General features: G+C 38.4%; 1 protein-coding gene across 1 annotated transcript in view; it reads right to left on the minus strand.

Annotated features, from left to right (window-relative positions):
- Positions 1 to 21,797, minus strand: part of NR5A2 (nuclear receptor subfamily 5 group A member 2) — an 83,688-nt gene that overhangs the window by 23,289 nt on the left and 38,602 nt on the right. Inside the window, exons 6-7 of the mRNA XM_066555901.1 lie at positions 12,064 to 12,183; positions 1,031 to 1,178 (exon numbers count right to left, since the gene is read on the minus strand). Coding sequence (XP_066411998.1) covers positions 1,031 to 1,178; positions 12,064 to 12,183 — 268 coding nt within the window. The remainder of the gene's footprint in view (positions 1 to 1,030; positions 1,179 to 12,063; positions 12,184 to 21,797) is intronic.

The raw sequence follows: 21,797 nt of genomic DNA on the forward strand, positions 1-21,797 counted from the left end.
CAGAATTTTTTAAAAACTAAAAATGAAAGGAAAGAATTACTAAATGTCACCACTGCTGATATCTTTCATTGTGTCCTTGTCTCACTTACTCTCTTTGTAGACAAAAACACCTTTTCAGTAAAACAGGAGGTTTTGCTATGGAGGAATGGCTGGGCCCGACCTTATTTATGTTTTTAAGTTTCTCCTTTCAACTCTCTGCCAAAAAAAAAGCCACTCACTTGGGCAAAGTTCATTTAGACCAGGTTTACAACAAAGTGCTAACCTGAGACAGAGGACAGGCAGAAAAATCTCTTCCCATGAAGTCAATAGGAATCCATCTCCCTAAGATCTTTTTTATTCTTGGCACCAGTGATTTTTCTCAACTGATTTATTGGAGGGCACTGTTTTAACTGATTTGTCTTGCATAGGTATCTTTCCCATTCTGTCTTCTCCACTAGTACAAAACAATCTTCCCTTTAAAGGTTATTTCCTAGCCAGATCTCTCCTAAAGCTATTATCATTAATTTGCAGTTTAAGAGTTCTTTTCACTTTAAAAAATCTATGAGATACATTCCTGATTTATGGTTTACAGTGTGACAGCCATCATATGCAAAGAAGATTGTTTATACTTACTGCAGACATCCTTGAACAAGAGGGAAATTTCAACCATATCCCCACTCCATGTGCTTTACATAACTGTATTTAATAGCATAGAAGAACATGGCAATCTGTATTTTCCACTGTTCTCTATGATATCTAATAGAATTTTATCCTTGTTCTGGAAAATTCAGTATTCACCTATCAAAATACAGAATGTTTATAATACTCCTCAAAATTCCATAGCTTTTCGGAGTAATTTCGATGGAAACATGCTTTTAATCCTTATACATAAATTCCCAGCAGCTGATAATTAAAAAATTATCCTAAGATTACTGTGAACCTCATTAAACATATTTCAAAATCATGTGTTTGATGAATAATTGAAGAAAAGCAAAATATTTTCAACGTTTTTTAGAAAAAACAGTAAGTATGAAGATTAGAGTGTACCTACCTAAACTAAACAGCACCAGGAATTTGAGACAGACAAATTCTCGTAGGTCGAACTGCAGCGAGCGAAGCTTTGCTACCAGTTCTTGTGCATGGCTCATAAGATTGTTGAGGGTGGCTCCAGCTTGGGATGCTATTACAGAATAATCCACCTGTAAAAGAGAATTGTATTCCTATCTGGTTGTCATACCCACACTTTAGGATATTTCAAGCAATAATATGCAACCAGGATATTTCCAGATATAGAAATCATATCTATCTTAATAGATATCATATATCATATCTTAATGATATAATAGATATCATATATAATATCTTAATATAATGTCTTAATTTAATGATGTTACCAAGACAAGATTATTTTATATATAAACCAATTTTAACCTGATGGTCTATATTGAAAATAACATTAAACCATGTATCTTAATGGTACGTGACATCACTGTGGGTGCTGGTTTGTCTGTATTAGCTTTTTTAGAAGCTTTAAATAGCTGCCTATGACACTGGTAGTTGTCCACATTTCAGTTTTGTTCCTTTGGTGTCTCCTGTTCTCATTGTAATAGTATGATCCTGCAGAGAACAACTGATGGAGTGAGCTTTGTGCCTACCCTGGCTGTATTGCTCCTGAGGGACACAATGATATTCATGGGAAACAGTCCTGTGTCCAAACTTGGCCAGAAACATCTATTCAGGCCCAGAAATGTCGGTGTATTCCCACAGGAAACAGAGGTATTGTGTGGGTGGTTGCAGCTCTCCTCAGCTACACAAAATCCCTGTATTTGTTGGGATTGACTGGAACTTGCTCGTTCTGGCAAGCGCTGCCCTGCAGGGGAAGGAGGGGTGGCAGGTGTGTGACAGCCCAGCTGCCCTCGCACTGCCCCCAGCAGTGACCACAGTGCACAGAGCTCCTTCCCTGGGCTGGGGCCACGAGTGGTGCTGGCCTCTGCTGCCCTGGGCATGCTGTCCCTTGTCCTCGGGCAGGCTGACCTGCCTGGGAGCTTTCCTTGTATGCGGAGATCCAACGGAGGGCTGGAGTTAATACACTTATTCAAAAAGGGAAAATTCACAAGCACAGGATGCTTAAGGTCTGCCATTGCTGACACATCCTTGGGTGATCCTCAAACCTTGGGCAACCTCCCCAAGCCCAGCAAGCTGAAACTGTTCCGGCTGATGCCAGTCCCATTGTGGGTATGTTTCCATGCAGAGACTGCCCCAGCCCCTGCCACTCTGAAGGTGTGCCTGCTTTGTCACAGGGTGGTGACCAGTGGGGAAGGACACAGCCTGTGGGAATGCTGTGATGGGAAGGTGAAGGGAGGAGCTGGGGTGGGCTGGCTCCAGGACAGGGCAATGGGTAGTGTGGAGCAGGGTGTAACTGCTGGATCAGAACTGGGGTGACCTGAGCAACAGCTTCAGCTTCAGTGCTCAGCCCACTTCTCATCAGAGTGCTCCACATCCCCTGCAAGTGCCACTGTCCCATGGACATGGCCTGCTGTGCTGCTGCTCCCCATAGAACCACTCCTGGCCAACTGGCTGAGACCTAAATGGGTCAGTGGCACATTTTCAAAATGTAATACCATCACCTTTCTTTTGCAGGAGCCTCCAGAACAATAGGGAAATTGCTAATCATACTTCATCTAAGTGAAGTCTGGCTGTAAATTATGACTAAGCACAATGGTAAGTGCTTGCTTTGGGTCAGTCATTTGTTTAATGGAATCAGTGCTCTCAACCCATCTCTAAGGTTTCCCATATTTCTTGTGCCACAAGAAACAAACTGATACTGCAAAATTTTGGTTTTCCAGTATTTAGATTTTTTATTTTTTTAAAATTATTTTATCTTAAAACTACCAAATTGATTTTGCTCAAGTATAAACAGCAGTAAAACTTGAAATACTTCTAACCTGACAAAATTGCAGCAAGGAAAGATAGATGACTAAAAGAAATGAAAATTAACTTTTCCTGGTAATGACCTTAATATAATCAATAAGTTACTGACTTTTACTAAGAGATTTCATTTATGTGTACTCTTATTGTGCCCTATAAACTGATTGGAGGTAACTGCACAAGAAAATGAAGTTACACTTTTTGAATGGAGGTTAAGAATAACAACACTTTGCAGTGTTGGAGCAGCTAGAGTTGAGTTCATGCTTCACTTAAATCAATGGATTATGCTGAAGAATCCTGTGAGGTGGGTTATTGCTCTCTTTTACACCTGGGGAAACTTGAAGTAGTGACAATAAATTGCTTAATCAGTGCCAAAGAAATCTGTGGCAAAACTATGATCTGATCTTTGGAAACCCCAGCCTATCCATCTTTCAAAAACTACTTGCTAGTTTATCTCTTGTTTATCACTCTTTCTATAGATGCATTTATGCATATTTTAAAATGTATATATATAAATAATAAGAAAAAGTAACATACCTCAAATAATTTTTACTCAAAGATAAGTTTAATGCATTGATGTGGTTTAACTACTTCGTATTGAGAAGCTGGTCACATATAAATATGAAATTTCATAACTTAATATCTCTTTTGTAACTGTTAAGAGGGGGGGGAAAGCTCCAAATCCCTTACTGAGCTTCCAGTTTGCAGGGAAAATATGCTACTCACTTCATAAGGAGAAGTTAAGATGTCTGAATGTCAAGAATATCAGTGGCCTTAGTGCAGCGATTATGCCATAATGGAAAAACCCAGTAGATGCCTGGATTTCCCAGCATCCCTCTACTGGAGAGCTCTCAGGCAGCCTGCTCCTCTTTCAGGTGCATTTAATATTTGCAGCACCAGCAAATTTGTCTGGGAGGCAAGTCCTCATCTGCCACTCACCAGGAACAGGCTGTATTAAATTTTTATATTTATTGACATTTCATTACCATAATTGACTGCAGTTGGTTCTCTAGTAGAAGGCACAGGGCTGCCTCCTAAGCAGGAGAATTGGTCCCTTGAGTAGGATTTGCAATTAAAAACAACGCAGAATGGATTTTTTTTTTAATTGTGTAAATATGATGAGTTGAATTTTCAACTTTAACTAGAGAATAGTAGGTGTGCAGAAGGCTTTTTTCAAGAGTGAGCAAAATTATGAGTCAGTGGAAAGACGACCCCCAAAGGTGTCAATCAGTTTATACAAAAGCAACTGTGCATGAAAAAGCCTCAGTTAATGTCTATTCTGAAAAAGTGGTCACATTAAAGACTATACTGTTCTGCTTGCTTGGTCCTTTATGCAGAAATTGATACTGAAATGTGTATAAATTCTTTTACCTTCCAACATGATTAAAAGCACTTTTAAAAGACAAAGATTTAACCAACTTGGATTTTATGCAAAATGCTTAATTGCATAATGAAGTCAGAGCATTTACTTTATATTGTACATTTTACTTCATATTGTGTATTGATTTCATTTAGTAAAATCAAATCCATGACTAAAATATTCTTGCATCCCAATTAATACTACTCCTTTTCACATTGATTTTGATGTTGAGGATGTTATTTGGCATTTTTGAAAACAGTAGCTTTGTCAGAGCATCCACATAGCCTAATTTGGAAGTACAACAATGAGCTGAAGTTATGGCTGCACAAACAGAAGTGTGAATTCCTCCTGTACCCTGGGGTAAAAAAATGCTGTGGCTGAAGGCCAAAAATAAAGGGAGCACCTGAGGTTTTTTTTGTTTTGCAAATGGTGTTTCATGGTAATTAAAGATTTTTGAAGACAAATTACAGGGCTTAGATAGTAATTTTTCTGGTGGAATCAGGTGGCTTCTGGTATCACCTCTTCTCTATGCTCACAAAACAGTCTAACACTTAATGGTGGAATTGAGTTCCTTTTTTCCTCTAAAATTAAAGAGTATTTGATTATTCTAGAGTATGACTGTGGTGTCATGGGTAAATATTGTGTGGAACTGCACCATCCCTTTCAATGCTTCAGCAAGCTTGAAATTGTCTCCAGAATATGATTAGAGTGATTTTACTTGTTGATGGTGTTGCCAGGTGCTGACTGTCCCTGAATGCCATTCCTTCTAGCCAGACAGGAATTGCAGAAGTAAGGAATTAAGCCCTTGCTGTAGCTCTGTTCAGTATAATCTAGCAGACTAAGGCAGTCCAAGTTAATAAAAAATTGGGTTCATATTGGATTTAGTAAATTAGACTCCTATGAGCTTGGGGTCTGAGGGCAGAGGCAGTGGGTGCCCAGGTGCAGCAAAGGGAGCATCCTGCTCCTCCTGCTCTAGAGGTGCAACCCTGGCCAGCACCTCTGGCTACTGGGGGCTGCTCCCCAGCACCCCCTCCTTGGCTTCAAACAGCACTGAGAGCCTGGCTGGTCCTCACTGACCTGTCCTGGGTCTCTGAGCCCTGACCCTGCTCAAGGGGATGCTCAGTGGATGAGTCTCATCTCAGAAGCATGCATCCAGTACATAGCAAACAAGCTCATTTACTATTGCAACCTTTCACTGTTTCCTGAGATACAGGTTTCACTGGAAACTGCAGTGGTTATTAGACTAATTTTAATATAATTCTTTAATTAAAAACAGTGCTTCTGTTACATTTCTAAGCAAATAAACATGGAAAACACTTTGAAGAGGCACCTACATACAAAAATTGAGGAGGTTTCAGAATGGAAAAAACCCACAGATATGCTTGTATCTGCTGGTAATCAGGTTTGGATATATTAATTAAAATTTTGTTGACTTATGCAGCATAAGATGCTTGTCATTTTAATGTGAGACACAATAATAGAAGATAATGAATTAAGTTGCCAGTGGCCCTTTCCCCTAGGATAATATAGTGCTTGATAATTAACTATAATATGCAAATAGTAACACTCCAAAGTACTGCAGAGTACAATAGAATCCATTTCTTTATGAAGTGCTATAATGTACTTTTGTTGTTTTTGTTGTAATGTACTTTTGTTGTAATGTACTTTGTTGTTTTTGTAATATTGAGATGAGATTATACAAAATCACTGCTGTGTTTGATATTCAATAAAGCAGATATCTGGGTAACATCTCACAAGGCTGTGTTAACTCAAACTGCTTCTTCAGGAGCTTTGAACCATGTAAGTTCACTCCCCCTTAAGAGACCCTCTTTATTTTACCCAAATTTCTGCTCTACTGTTTTAAATCCTTTCCCACAATGTGTAGTAAGACTGGCTGTACTCACCTTGGATCCCATCACTATCACTACTCCAGCAGGCAGTTGGGACAGACTCGTGTGGTGCTTTCTTCAAACTGAGTTTCTGAACAACTTTGTTTTTCCTGCTGGGCAAGCTTAAGTCAGCTAAGGGATTTTTCCTGAGTTTGGGTTGACAGATTAGTTCACTAGCATGGGACTGGTTTGGAGGACTAACAGGCTTGGAGAAATACTGCCAGACTCCAGGCAAATAACTTATGTTTTCTTTCTTACACATAGGAGCCATGTGTATGAAATACAAAAGAAATGTATTTCCCATGAAGACAACAGAGTCAGCATGTGGAAAATGAAAGTTCTGGTGTTCAAGGATTCATGTCAGGTGCTCTCTCCATGAACCTTTACTGGTACAGGATTTTAGACTTAAAAATATAGTGCTATGATGGTTTTGTGGCAACACAGCAAAGCACACGTGAATTAGGATCAGGTTGTTCATGGGTATGTCCATAGCTAAATGAAAGGCTCAAAATATGTAACAAATATTTGGAAAAACCTGAATTCAGGGCACTTCATGGTTATAACTGAATTTTTATGTGTTTTACCCAGTTTAACTGAGCACATCTAGTTCATCCCCAAGGAGCAGGCAGCATAAAATCTTCATATCTTCATAAGGCCCTTTTAACAACTACCACAACCTTACTTTCCTTTAGGCAGTAACCACTAGAATAAGAAACTGTGCAAAAAAGCTAATACTATACTGAATAGTGAAATAATGATTGCTTGACCTCATTTGTATCCTCCTTGAATCAAATCCTGTGTTTATTTGCTGATGTAAGGACTTATAGATTTGGCCCTCAAATGCCAATACCTCTTTTGTGCCCACCACAACTATGAAGCCTCACTGACTATAACACAAATTGAATGGGAAAAAGATAATTACTAGTTTCCAAAAAACATAAATAATAGGTTTCCACTAGATATCCATGAGCTTTCTATACCTATGACTTGTGGATGTCCTTTGCAGCCACTCCTCTAACACTTGTGTTTTTGTACTTTAGTGATACTTCTGCAAGGGTGGTCTTTCTTGACAACACCATCAAGATTTCATGCTCTTTCTCTGGTGCTATGCTTTAGAATAGAAATCCAGGTGTAAAAATGCATTTGTGTGGTGACTTCAACTAAATCAGTAGTTTCAACAATCTCAAAAAGATCTGAGATTTAGACACATTTTAAAATGGCCTTTTTAATTGGAAAGGCTTTGGCCAAGCTCAGCAGAGGGAATATTTGGCAGTAGAGTGCAGGTATGAACAAAAGGAGCAGATGAGGCTACAATTCACATGTTGTGCATTGACTGTTGCAGGAAAATGCACAAGTAACAATATTCTGTGCAGAGCTTTAGCATCTACCTTATGTGTGCTGGCTCTTGGAAGCTGGCAGTGTATTGCTCTTGTAGAAGATACAAGAGGGAAGTGCTGAAGTTGGAGGAATTAAAATTCTATAATTAGAAATGGTGTGTTAAAATTACATGGCACATGGCAAGCCTACACAACTCAGCATGTGGAGAGCATATTGGCAATGATTTACAATTAACCACCACACTGCAAATCACTCCTTAGCTGTTTTCTATTATGAAATTTTGAGAGTTGTAAAATGCATTTGTGCTACTTTATTTCCTTTTGAAATGGTAATTGCTACTGCTGAGGGGCAGTACTTAGTGCAGAAAATGAAGTGTGCAGCACAGGGAGGAACTTGTTTCTGAGGAACTGCTGAGGAATTGTAATGATCTGAAAAAAGTGCTTTCTTGAAACACATACACACAAAAGAGCTTCATTTATGAAACCCCAAATAAATAACAAAATAAAATAAAACACAGTCTCTTTTTATACAAGTCCAGAGCTTACTAGTTTGTTGCTGACTGCACTTTTTCCCTATCAAAGTGGGAACAGTGGATTGACACTGAGTAAAACCCATAAGTCGGTGGCTTGAGGGAAATGCAGATATATGGAAATGTGATAGGAGTGCCCTAAAGTAATGGGTTTTGAGCCAGTGTGTTTGAAAATTATCAAGTGTTCTTCTAACTACTATCCCCTTTTAGATACCTAGTGCAGCACTGACAGTGGTACCACCCTGGGGACCTGGATAAAGTTTGGCTTTTGTGTCTGAGGAACAGAGGCTGTGCAGTCTAAGTAGAGAGAGCAGATATGTTCTAATTAAGGGATGGTAAATTCCCCCCTTAGAGCTTCCACCTTGATGGCGATTTGTAAAAAGGACAGTGTTTATGAGTAGCTTTTATGGAGGGATATATTAAGAAAAGCGAGGAGTGAGGCTTCTCAGGTCTTAAATTTGCTAACTTGTGACAATAAGCTTGATCTCTCAGGTAATAAAGTTGGCAATCTAGCTCAGGTCCTCAGTTTAAAGTTATTATCTTTGAAAGCCAGGTGATTGACTGTAATTTTGCTCATAGTGCTTTGTTGGTAGCAGAAATAAAAACATCTAGAGCACTTTTCATCAGAAGTGTCAGAGTGCTTTCCACACCTTAATCAACTAATTTTTATGAAATGGTGGCATGATTTTTCCCTGTCTCTTCTGTGGGAACTGAAAGGATCAGGACAGTAATCAGAAAGCATGCAGGAATAGCATGTGCACTAGCAAAGACTCATAACGCCCAGGTCTAGAAGTGTGGCTTCCCAGAATTATTTTACAGTTTTTACAGAGGATACAGACACAGTTTAATTGTCTTTTCATAAATACATTTGAACAGATGTTGTGTCTAAGAGTGCAAGAGTCTGAGTCCATGCTTCCCAGATGGTTTACCTTGACAGGTAGGAAAAGACACAGTTGTATTGGATCAACTTGTCTGAAAAAAATAATTCACTACTGAACAGGGATGTGCAAAAGCAGTGCACAGCAGTTGAAGCCAGGAGTGGCTCAGGATGGGTGATGCAGAAACACCATCCATGTCCACTGCCATGGAGTGATAATGTTAAAAAGGGTTCAGCTGTAGTTGAAACTTTCAAGGGATGTTGAATTGCTAGTCTGGGATAATGAAAACCAGGAAAATGTGGGACTGCAGCTGGATTCAGATGGTGATTTTGTGGCAGCAAGCACAGACCAGGCTGAGGTTCTCAGTGCCACCTGTGCCTCAGTCTATCCTTACAAGATCTCCTGGGCTTTGTGCATTGCATCAGGGCTCAAGGAGGAGGAGTTATGAGCACTGGGTGTAAGTTGGAAAAAAAAAAAAAACAACACTTCATAGGAGAACCAAGGAAGAACTTTCTTCCCATGGAGATTGTCAGGCAGTGGTACTGGCTGCACACGAAGTTTTGCAGTTTCCATTCTTGGATGTATTCAAAGCCCAACTGGACAAAGCCCTGAGAAATCTGGTTTGAGCAGGGGTTTGGACTGGTCCTTAAAATTCCTTCCAGTCTGAATTGTCCTCTGATTTTAAGATTTGTAGCTCTGGCAATTCTAGATATTTTAAAACTTCTGCTTAGCTTGCCCAGCCTTGTCCATCTAAATAAGAGCTTCTTCCAAGAATTATTTTTACCCATGAAAATAATTTGAAAAGATGATGCTGGTTTAAAGTAAATGCTTTTGATGCAGAAATTGCCTACAAGCCATGTAGTGGCACAGCTCTGGCATTGCTGCAGCACCTCGACCAGCAGCAGCCTTTGTGTGAAACGTGTGCTGTGCACAGCCCGGTGCTGCTCCTGGAAGCAATCTGGCTTTTCACTGAGGAGCCAGTGGGGCCAGAGCTGAGTGAAACTGGGACAAAGCAGGGGCATTAGGGGAGATTTCAGAAACAGCAGCCAGAGACTCTGTAGTTCAGGTCCAGTGTCTCCCTGTTTCTCAAAGAGAATCTCTAATACATCCATGGGAGTATGTTTTGCAGCTGTTAGGAATTGTGAAATGGGAAAAAGGACTGGCTGTAGGGTTCTTGTTGCTGTAGTGATACCTCTCCTGCTCTTAGCCTAAGTGCAAAGAGGAAAGTAAAGAAGGTGATGGGAGACTCTGGGGGTGCTTGCACCAACTTCAAAATGACTAATTTTGACATAGGAAAGGGAAATTGGATTTAAAGAAGGATGTATGAAAACTAGTTTACAAACATGGGCAAAAATGAATGCAGTCATTCCAACATAGCCAGGTTTTAACTTAGTTGGAGACTGCCTGCAAATGCACAGCTTCCCAGTCCAGCTGCTGATTTGCAAGCAGTACATTTAATAAGCATCCTGCTACCTGTTGTCCAGCAGTGAAGAAACGCTCTGCTTTGCCTCGAGATCGTGTACAGCTGGGGTTTTTATTTTCAAGAAAAGATAAAAGTGGCTAATGAGGTAAAAATTACTACTGTGGGAAAATGGGGACAATGGTTCGAATTTAAGGGTATTTAGATACCTCTAATGATTTCAGTGGGACTTAGGCACTCAGTAACTTTAAAACAGTGCTAATCACATAACAAAGGAGACACTAAATTAGCAGTTCTCTCAGGAACAAAAACCTGTCAATGTACTTATAGGTTGATAAACAAGCATCCTGTGTGGTAAATGAAATAATTTCCAGTAAAATTGTCTATCTTGCAGAGCATGAAATGGAAAGGGAATCAGTCATTTTCTCAATTGCACCAATATAAATAAGAGTAATGCAACTGAACTAACTTTTGGTAATGCAATTAGGGAGTACAATGAGATAGGTTAATGACATTCCATAAAGTGCAGGAGTCCATTCCGTAGATAGAATTTGAGTTTTCCCAACTCCTTTCTTGAACAAGTCAATAATTCCTCCTTTCTACTGTAGACCTCTTAGTCATAAATGCAAACAGGAGAATCAGAATCCTTCTGATTCTGACAAACATTTATTCTAAGTGTTAAGAAATGGCTGCATCTTTAAAATTATAGCTAAAGCTGTAAGCAGATTCCACAACTTGCAGACACAAATGGTGTAGCACAGGAAAAGGAGCTCTTTCCCATGTGTGTCCAAATTGAGGCAGTTCAGTTCAGTTTGCAGCTACTTAAATAACAAAGAGCCTTCATTTGTTTTCACTTCAAGACAGAAGCATAATGTAAAGGCACACTTTGCTTTTCTTTGATACTCTCTCTCTTTTTTTTTTTCTTTTTTTCTGTTAAAAGCAGAATAACAATCTTAGAAATAAGATTCTTGTTTTACTGTCAAGATCGTTATGCTCTGGAAAGCATAGTGGAGACAAAACTTTCTATTTCTTTTGTGTTCTCAGTGCCACCTGAGAACACAAAAGTTCTCACTGTGTTTTCTCACAGTTTTCTTATATTTACTCCATTATAGCTCTTGCATTTTGGGAGATCCTTGTATCTGACACATGAAGAAAATAATCCCTGGATAGCCATGCAGGAAATGCAGGGTGCATACCCTGAGACAGTTTCTGAGACACTTTCTGCTTTTATAGCCTATGGACAGAATAATTTTCCTGTGATTAAATGTCTCAGCTGCCCAGTTTCTCACACATGTGCATATGTCTCTAAAAACAAGGTATTTCTAAGGTAATAAGCAGCAGGTTCTCTAGATTTCTGACCCAGCCACTGCTTCTTTTCAGTAAATCACAATTCTGAAAGGAAGAAAACTATACATGCTTAAACCTAAAGCATTAGGTTTGGGAGTGTTGTTGTTAGAAACCATTTAGCCCCAAGGAAATACTACTTCTTGAGAAACAGTTCTCATCTGCTGCTTTTCAATTACTGAAGTATTTGAAAAGCTAAGTGCTTATGATTATATCTGCTTTTTTAGGTTTATCCGTAATCAGCAGACTAGAAACAGAATGCACCAGTGATTTTACCTACACTACTTATGAAGGATCTCTGAGAACTCAGTAGTGCTTCTGATCTAGTTAAACTCCTGGTATTTTGAAAATTATTACAAAAACAAGAGATGACTATTTCTCTCAGACCACATACTCACTTGTTGCCCAGTAACCAGAAGGATGGAGCCTTCTTTCCCATGTACCACTTGCCGGTAAATGTGATCTAGGATTAAGAGTTCACTCCAGCAGTTCTGAAGCAACTTCATTTGGTCATCAACCTGTAAAGGAAACACAAACATTGGTGACATCACTCTAGGAGTAAGTCTGACATCACACTAGGGAGGCAGCCCTCCTTCACACAGCTGGCTGACAGGAGAACAGAGATGCTGTCTAGACATATTCATGCCCAAAATTGCTGTTTGCAGTTGAATAAACAGAACACTGCTGTAGCCTTTATCTGTAAAATGTACTCAATATTTACTTCTGATTGGATTCTAGGAAAGCAGAACTAGGAATTAGATTCTAGGAAGGAGATCTTTGCACTGTTATGCTCAGTAGTAATAATAGTATATTTATGGCAATGGGATTTTATTTTTACCCAAAACAAGAAGAGCAGGAAATAATGCTGATGTGAACTTTCTCCTATTCCCCATCTTAAACCTTAGCTTCTGGAAATAAGAAGGATTCTGCAGATTCTACAAGTGTTATTGCTTCAACAGGTCCAAGTCAGAGACAGGTCCTTTGCAAATTAAAAAGTGAAGAGAGGTTAAAAAACTCTCTAAAAATGGCTGTGGTGCTATGAAAAGAGAACACTTCTTAATAAGCAGAAGCTGAGCCGCTTTGGGTGTCACTGGTAGGGCAAGAAAGGGCAATGCACAAGTCAGTAGTGAGCAGTGAGACACATCCATGAGTGGATTTGGGAACAGAAGGAACATACTGGGCACCCAGAACAAGGAACCTACTTTAAGATTTTCTGAAGTTATTTGGGATCTATGTCTTAGAGGACAAAGAAATGTATCCGTAAAGTGACTGTAAATGCAACTAGATTGTATTCAGTCTTCTTCACTTAAAGACTGAAAAAAAATTAGGATTTCCATGGAAATGGGAGAAAAAATTATCACAAATTAGTGGAAGGTAGACTATGAAATTAAGTCATGGTAAGCGTCAATATCCTCTGAACCTATTTTTACTGAGCTTCCTGATTCCTTTTTAAAATCAAAGTCTTTGACTTTAAATGGGTGCCCTGAAAGAATGGAGAGGTGCATAAATTCGTCTTGCTAAAATTCAGGGCGGTAATAGCACCTATGTAATTGAAAGGACTCTAAGAACCTGCATAGACAGCAATTGCTGAACAAATTAAAAATGCTATGAATGCTATAAATCTAGTTTCAATTGCTTTAGAACTAGATTTTGTCATACACAGGAAACCACACTACAGAGAGTAATCCTGCATGAGCTGAATTACACAATGCAGTAGGTGTTTTCAAGTTTTATCAAATATGACCTAATGAATTTTAGAATTTTTTTCTTTCAGGCTTGCTTTCTAGTTGTGTAGTAGAGAAGGAAGTAACATTTCTATGAATAGATTTTCGTAATGTCACCTGTGAAAGTTACCTACTATTGTCTCTCTCTTTCCAGTTATTTGCCACATGGCTCAGACTTCAACATCTGAAACAGTGAAATCTTTGCTTCTTCCATTTGTCTTAACTTCCCTTCAAAGGCACAAGAGGCTGTGTGCTACTGTTCATGTTTTCCCACACAGATACAGAACAAGGCTGATTTGGTATTTAAAACCTCTTGCTCTGCCCACAACATGTATTTGACTACAAAACTGTTTCAACCAATTGATTTGTTGGCTCAAGAGAGGACAGGAAATCACCACATTGATACACTTGGGCCAGGTTTAATTAATTCTTTGAAAAAGATATTTGAAATATACAGATTCTGTTACTCTTGTTTTTTACATGAAACTATTCTTTGATCATTTTCTCCTCTGAACAAAAAGGTGTTGAAAAAAATCACAAAATCAGAGATGTCATGTTAACAGGATAATGTGACTCGAATTTCACACAAAGCTATCACAGCTTACATCCAAAGAAAACAAATTTTGAGAGAGTTTAAACCTTCAGCATCCATGTCATAACACCTGTTACCTGAATAAGATGTCAAGCACTTGACTGGACTATAAATGACTATATATTTCCAGTGTAAGCCAGCTGTCTCAGCCACAGGCTTTTGAAAACAAACCACACTTTAGAGGTCTGGCTTTCTGAAGATCCCAACAGCAGCTAGTCCACAATCAAAGCTTACCTCCCAAGCTCTATCCTGTCATTACTGAGCTGGTGCTGTGAGAACAGTGCGAGATGGCAAAATCACAAAAAATTGTTCTGCACATAGTCTGTTCCTGCTGTTTTACAAGCCCAACAAAAGTAGCACAGTGAACATCTGCTAGTGGTTCACAAAATCTACTCCTCTGTGTTCACTCTATTTTAACTAGTGAAAGCCCATAAAATGGATAGCATAACCAGCTCTATCACATCCCAAACAATGTTGCCTGCAGAAGATTATTAGATCCAGCTGCTTTTGCCATTTTAAGAAAGATGGTGGGGCAGCAGATGCCTCCAGTTTGCCCTAGGAAGGAAGAAAGAAACATGACTTTAATGAGGATTGTGTATTACTAAAAGGTAGCACAAATGACCAGTTCCAGCCTACTTCTGAAAGCCATGTAGATGAGGAAAAGCATTTAGATCACATTGAACAAAACCAGTAATGCACCACTTATGTTAGAACAAGCTGGTAAAGTTTATGAAGTATGTAAGTGCTGCAGAACATAAACACCATTGTGTTTCTGTGGCATGTTGATAAATATGTTGCAGAAGCATGTTATCTGTCAAAATGAGAAAATCAGCCTTTGACCAAAACAATTATGTGCCTTAAACTGAATGTGCCTGAAACTGATCCTGAAGGCAAAGAGACTCAAGTTTGCGTCTGAAGAGGAAGGTCCTCTGCAGGAAAATCCTCTTATGGACTTCAGTCTTCTGACTCCAAAGCCGGAGAAGGCTGCTCTGCCATTAGCAGTGTAAGCAGGAGAAGAGGTAAGATTCTGTCTCCAAGACAGCCACATTGAGTATTTCCGGGAGTGGAGGAAATGGATTCTCAGTTTGAAGAGGAAAGGTCTAACCCTGAGCACTGTGGTGACAACGCTGTCTCTTGGCAGGAGAAGAAGATAGGAATGGGAGTGTCACATCTGCCTGCTAAACCCTGGCCTCCCCTCAGCTGGGCCCTGAGCTTTTGATATGGAATTCAGTGGAAGTTTGTAAGTCTCACTGAGGCCTCTATTGACACTGAAATACACAATCACCCCTTATCAATTATAGTTAAAGGGAGGACTTATCTCAGAAATGCTGGTTACTCATCTGAAAAACTATTTGTGCTGATGTTATAGATGAGGAAGGCTAGTGTGACACAAGAGTAGTATTGTTGTAGAGTGTATGCTTCCCACAGCACAGAACGTTAATCATTATAAACTTTTGTTTTTTTCTGAAGAACAACACTGAAATTGCCAAACAGTAAAATGAAGAATAATGTGTATGCTTTGCTGAAATTCACCTTAATCTTATCAAAACCACACTGTGTCTTTCTTTTAGGAAAGTATTTCACAATATTTCGTGCTGTAACCAACAACTGCAGATTTATTGCAATTTTTCTTCTGAAGAGGTATTTTCAGCCTGAAACTTGATGAATTACCTGTTAAAAATTTCAGGGTCATGGGTTTTTTTGTGTTGTTCTAAGTTAAATATTTTCCTTATAATTATTGCAGCAGATTCAGTTAAACAATGTGTTCACCTTTTACCCAGTTTACACCTACTTTTCTCAGAAGCTGGAGAATCCTTTTTCATCTCTGTTCATTTACATCAACTTGCCACAGTAGCTTTGGGCTTTTCTGCTACTAAAAATTTAAAAGGGTATCTAATAATTTTAAAAAAAGACAATAATTGAAATTTATGTGATAAGACTGTGCTGGATTCAGCTGAATTATTTTTACTTATGATTCTAATAGGGAATGCAAATATGGAATAACATGAAGCATTCATCTCATAGTGCCACTTTTAAATTCTATGGCCATTGAATAGCCATTTCCTAGTGAATATGAAGTGATTAAACATCTGTCTGAACTGCTCAGCCTGAAGCACATCGGTTCAAGGAATGGTTGAACTTTCTTTCAAATGCAGTTAGGAGATCACTCACAAGCCATTGCAGACATATAATTTGAGTTGTTACTCCATTTTCTTATGTTATAGTGGTGCAAATCACCCCAAATCAAAGTTTTATAAGGCAAGTGCACTCCAGAGACTATTTTTTACTCCTGAATGCATGCATGGTTTCCAAATCATTATATAGGTAGGGAAGGATTTGGACTCTCCAGATGGCTTGCTGCTAACAGTGGGAAACCTCCTGTGCAAGGTTGCTGTCAGAAAGTAGCACGTAACAGCCAATGTGATTTTAGAAGTGAATGCACATAACTTTCAGAATCAGTGAATGCCCTAATAAAATATGATTACTACCTATAATCTCAGTAATAAAATGCTACAAAGTTCAAGAAGAAATGATTTAATATTAACTATAATTGTTCCAGCTCTTTACTAGAAACCTGTGGGTTATAAAAATTTCTAGGTGAAGGCAGGGAGTGATCTTTACAAGTCTGTGTTTGGTTAAATGACTGTCCTGTTTCCATCTAGCTCTAGCATGAAGGGAGTATAAATCTATTCAAGTTTGGTAGTGCTTTACATTTGTCTTGATTTGAAAATGAAAAGAAATAGAGAAATACTTCAGTGTGTGCCTTTTCCTGCTCCTTTGCAGCCTGTACAGAGGCTGTTACGCAAGTGCAGTTGTACTTGGAATGTGCCTCTGTGTGTAACTCTTTCTCTAGTAACTCCTGAATCCACCAGTCAGAGCCAGAATATTTCCACAGGAAGTTTTTCTATCCAAGATACTAAGTTTCTATATGCTTTGTTTGAATCAGTGTTGACACAGAGGAAAGTAACTGCTGAATACCACGCTGAAAGAAAGGTTAATGTACTCATCCTTTATTCAACAGCAGGGAAGTAAGAAAGAGGAAGAGAAAAGGACTAAAATGCTTCATTAGCTCCTTGCTTATGGAACCATTATTATCTGGAATATCAAATTACTTTGGAATTTTTTAAAGGACATAGACAAAGAATTTATAGCACAAAACAACATTTGAAAAGTCCCACACTGTTTTACCCTTCCAAGCTGTGGAGGGGTGCATGAGTGGTGCCCATGCTCTGAAAGGTGTGCAGTCTTTCCTGCTTAGGAAATGCGGGCAGGGAGAGCAATGGCTTTGCCACAGCTTCTCCACTCACATGGCCCTGGACAGCTCCCTGTGAGATCACTGGGACTGAGAGGACCAAAGCAGCGCTGCCCAGACATTTCCCAGTTTCATTGCTGATCCTCCAGAGAGTCAAAATTCTTTAACAGAGTAGCCTTGAGCATCAGCTCACACTCATCCTGTTTTCTTGCAGGAATAGAACACAAGGTGCCTGAGTCTGGGGGCCTCAGATTGCTGAAGGAGTAGGGGAGGGCAGCAGATGGTTATCCTACTAAAGAATAAGATCTCTCTTATGGATCTCTGCACTCCATTTAGAAACTATTCCCATCTATTAAGGAGAAGGTAAATGACCAATCTCACTTCTACAAGCATCAGGTGAAAGGGCTGTTACAATAAGTTTTCTGTGTATATAAATCTATTATATAGGGCATCAAATGTGACACATAGCACTCCTATTTCTTCTCCTTTTCCTCACATTTATCTCAGTGCAAACTGCATGAAAATGACTTGGTATTTCACAGTCAGCATTATTTGTGATGAATTATGAATGTGTTTTTCTTAGGTTCTTTTTTCGGTGGTTGTGGGTTTGTGTTTTTTATTTTATTTAACTGAAAATAAGTGAAGTATTTCTTTTTAGTACCAACTGAAAATTTTGCTTACAATGCAGTGTTTCTTGCCTCTCAAAATGAATAGAAAGATAAGGAAAAGGGAAAATTAATTATTTTTTGCCATCTGTTTCACAGAATAGAGGTACCTTCTTTAGCACTGGACTGATAGAATTTACCTTCAAAATCCTACTCCTGTGGGTATTTCTGCAGATGTTAGTAGCTAACAAGTTTGGTCTAGAATTTTAAAAGAATTAGATAAAGCTATGTAGTTTATGTAGCAATTTTGGTACTAGACCTGTGTTGATCACTTGAATTTCTCTGGAAATACACCTGGTTTTTTCTGATGTCAACAAACTAACTACAAAATTGGTTGGACCATATTCTTAACTCTTAACTGGCGTGGATATCAGTTCATTGACTTGCAATAAAATCTGAATTAGGCCCACCTGATGAATTGTTAGTCTTGTGGGTCTGATCTGCTTTTTAGGCTGCACAGTGATGTCCCTTGGGGAATCAGAAGACAAAACTGAGTCTAGTAAAGTTTATGGTACTGCTGGTGAATGTATTCTTAATATATTCAATCAGCAATTTCACTCTATTGTAGAGCAGCCTGTGATTAAAGTCTCTGTGGTCTTCTCCAAGCCACATATATTTTAGCATTACCTCAGAGGATTTCTAATGTCTGTATAATGTTCCATGTCTAATTTCTATATAATATTCCTTTCCTGTTTGGTGATTAATTGGTTAAATTATGTTTTCATTTTTGTTACAATTAGTGTATTGCTCCAGCTGAAACTTATTCTAAGAGTCTACAGGTAAACTCCAATATTAGCTCTCATTTTAAAATATTGTTTAGATATCAGTAACATCAAATCTCAACAGAGATCAATACAATATATGGGGTACATTATTAATGTTAAAAGACAAATTTCTAGTAAGAACTAACATTTTTTGGACAAAATAAATACTCTATTAAAACTCAATCAAATAGGCATTGTATAGAAAATATTTTTAACTTGTCACAAAAGACACTTGCTAATTTCAGAAAGCAATCTTTAATATGATAACAGGCAACCAGAGTAATTTCTCAACACACTTAGAGTCCCATTCTTTCAAGTGTTGTATGCCTCAGAACACTGTTTTTTGCATGAGTTTTTAACAATAGTTACTTAAATCAGCTCTCATTTAAATTACACTGTGTGGTTACTCTTCTGTTTAACAGGGTTAGTGTTTTTTTCCAGTACAACTGTTAAGTGGGTGTGGAGTATGGGAAAAAGGCAAGTCATAACTGAAGAGTAATCTTACTCCCTTTTAACAGGTGACACCTACAAATGTTGGTTTGTGTACACAGTGTGGGACTGTATTCACGATTACACCAATGGGAATATGCAAATAATCTTCTGAAGTCATGACTAAAAAGAAGTTGCTTTAATGTTAGAGCACCATAAGTAAGAGAAGAACAATTTGCCAGGTGAGTATTAGTGACAGTCAGGGTTGGACACTGACAAACCACACAAAGAATCCAGTACATTTAGTGTTTCACACCATTTGTAGTTATCAGTAAATCAGTAGTTTTTTATTTAAATGTTCTTATCTTTTGATTGAATAGCACTGTGATATTTTTCAGGAATTAAAATTTGTTGGTTTATATTTTATGTTTCATAGTCCTCTTAAAACTTTTGACTGACATCCAGCTATGGAAAGGCAAGTCTTTCCTTCTGCCCATACTTGAATCAGGGAAAAATAAGGATGTAGAGTCTCCAGACTGAGGGCTGGACACAGAGTCACCTGTAATACACTTTGGCAGTAGAGGCTGGTGTTACTGTGGAACACTGCACTTGCCATACAAATGTATTCCACTGTGTTCTCCTCTGATTTGTAGTAGAACAGCCAGAAAAAGCCACAGCAAAAGCAGTAAGAAATCATGAGAAACGGTATCTTCAGTCAAGATGTGAAAGGAGATGGTATACTGATGAAGAAAAAATACAGAAATGTTGTCTTATATCCTGAGGGCTGCAGCAGTAACAGTAAGTCACTGGGGCAGAGATTAAATGAGAAAGAAGACCCAATGCTAACGGAGAAAATGAAAGAAAAATCAACCTTATGAATCGGTGTTGTCATGTATTAAACCAGTATCCATCTGACTTGATAGAAAAAATTGCTTAAGAACACCACCAAAGGAAGCTGAAGTCATACAAGAAGGTTGTGGAGGTGTAGTGATGCATGATCCAACAAGGTACACAGGAATGATCTGAAACACTTTCTACTTCTCTTTTTATCTTAGAAGCATTGCAGGAGGCTCTCAGCACGCAGCTACTACCATCTAGCTAAATCCTTTCAACTAGGAACACTGCCTTCAAAATATTGCCTCCTTTCCCAACAGAGCCAAGTGTGAAAGAGCAGACAGAGCCATGTTATTAAAAATCACAGGAAGTCCTGATTGAATGAATGTTTAAGGAACAGGCAAGTGTGTATTAAAATCTTTTTTTTTTTTCCATTCATCCTTTCATTTGGCTTTGTTTCATTTATTCCTACTTCCTGTTTCCTGTAGTCTAATTTGGAAATCTCTGAAGTATCATTAAAATACAATTGTCACAGCTCTGCCCATATTGTCATTAGCTCTGCAATTAGGATTAATATTAATTTTTTAAAATATCTTTGAAGATACTGGTTTTACTTGGGTTGTTTGGTATGTTGATGAGAGGAACTTTTGCAGTGCAGAGCACAGAATGCGTAGGAACCTTATAAGCAAAAATGACAGTAGACTGTGACACAAATCAGTCAGCCTGACTTTCTCTGCTGTCACAGCCAGGCACAGGTATACAAACTGTGAGTCTCTAAATTGGGTTCCTACATGTCTGCATGCAATAGAAGATTAGCTGATTAGTGTGTTCAGAAAAATTGAGAGAGTATGTACATCTAACTTATTGGGTTTTCCTTAGCTTGTTTCTGAATGACAGCAGGGATGATGAACAACAAAATCAGGCTGCTCTAATTACTTCCTGTTCACCCATGAGTGCACCACACACCTCTACTGCAGGAGCTAAGTTTCAGACTGGGAGAGGCTTGGCCAATGGGCTACAGCTTCCATTAAAATGGAAACATTTTCTTCAAAAAATCTTTTTCTGCATTGCTTATGTGCAAGTATCTGGCAATCTGCTATTAATCAATTACTTTGGTTTGTAATTAGGTTTATTATGAATTTTATTATTGAAGGTTTGACATGACTAAAAGATTACCATAACACCCAAATGTAAGAAGTTTTGTTGTTTATTCCCAGGTTTAGCCCAATTTTACCAAAGTTGAGTGCATGATGACTCTGCCTCTAATAAGTTTTTCTGAGCTGTATTAGAACTTTTTAAAATATGGCTACTTAAACCTGTATCAGGGCAATTTTCCTGGTACATAGAATAGCTTGAATGATTTAAAAGTATAAATGAATGCAAGATTATACAAATATTCAGCATTGTGTCACTGACAGGTAATGGACTGAATTCTGTATTTGGCTAATCTGCCTGAGGGTCTGTTTCTTTTAGAGTATAAGGTCTTTAGGGACAGACTGACTATTACTGTCTTTGGGCAGTATCTGCCTATGTTACCATAAATCAAATAGCAGAAAAGGGTTGTCTGACTGCATGGAGCATACATGGACACTACTCTGTAAATAAAATTATCAGTCTTTCAATCTAAACTGCCAGCTTCCAAAACAAACACAGAATGTCCAATTATATAATACAACAAGATATTATTAGTGAAACTCACTGACTCCTTACATAAATATGACCATTAGCTTAACAACACCATGAGAATATTTTGCTCAGTAATTTTTGCACTGTGGCATAATCATATAACCTGACATCCTATGTAACCATGAAATACCAATAGTTGTGGCATTATACAGAATCCTGAGCGTGGATGATGCACAAGAAATTCT

This window comes from Molothrus aeneus, chromosome 9 (assembly GCF_037042795.1).
Source record: "Molothrus aeneus isolate 106 chromosome 9, BPBGC_Maene_1.0, whole genome shotgun sequence".
NCBI lineage: Eukaryota > Metazoa > Chordata > Aves > Passeriformes > Icteridae > Molothrus > Molothrus aeneus.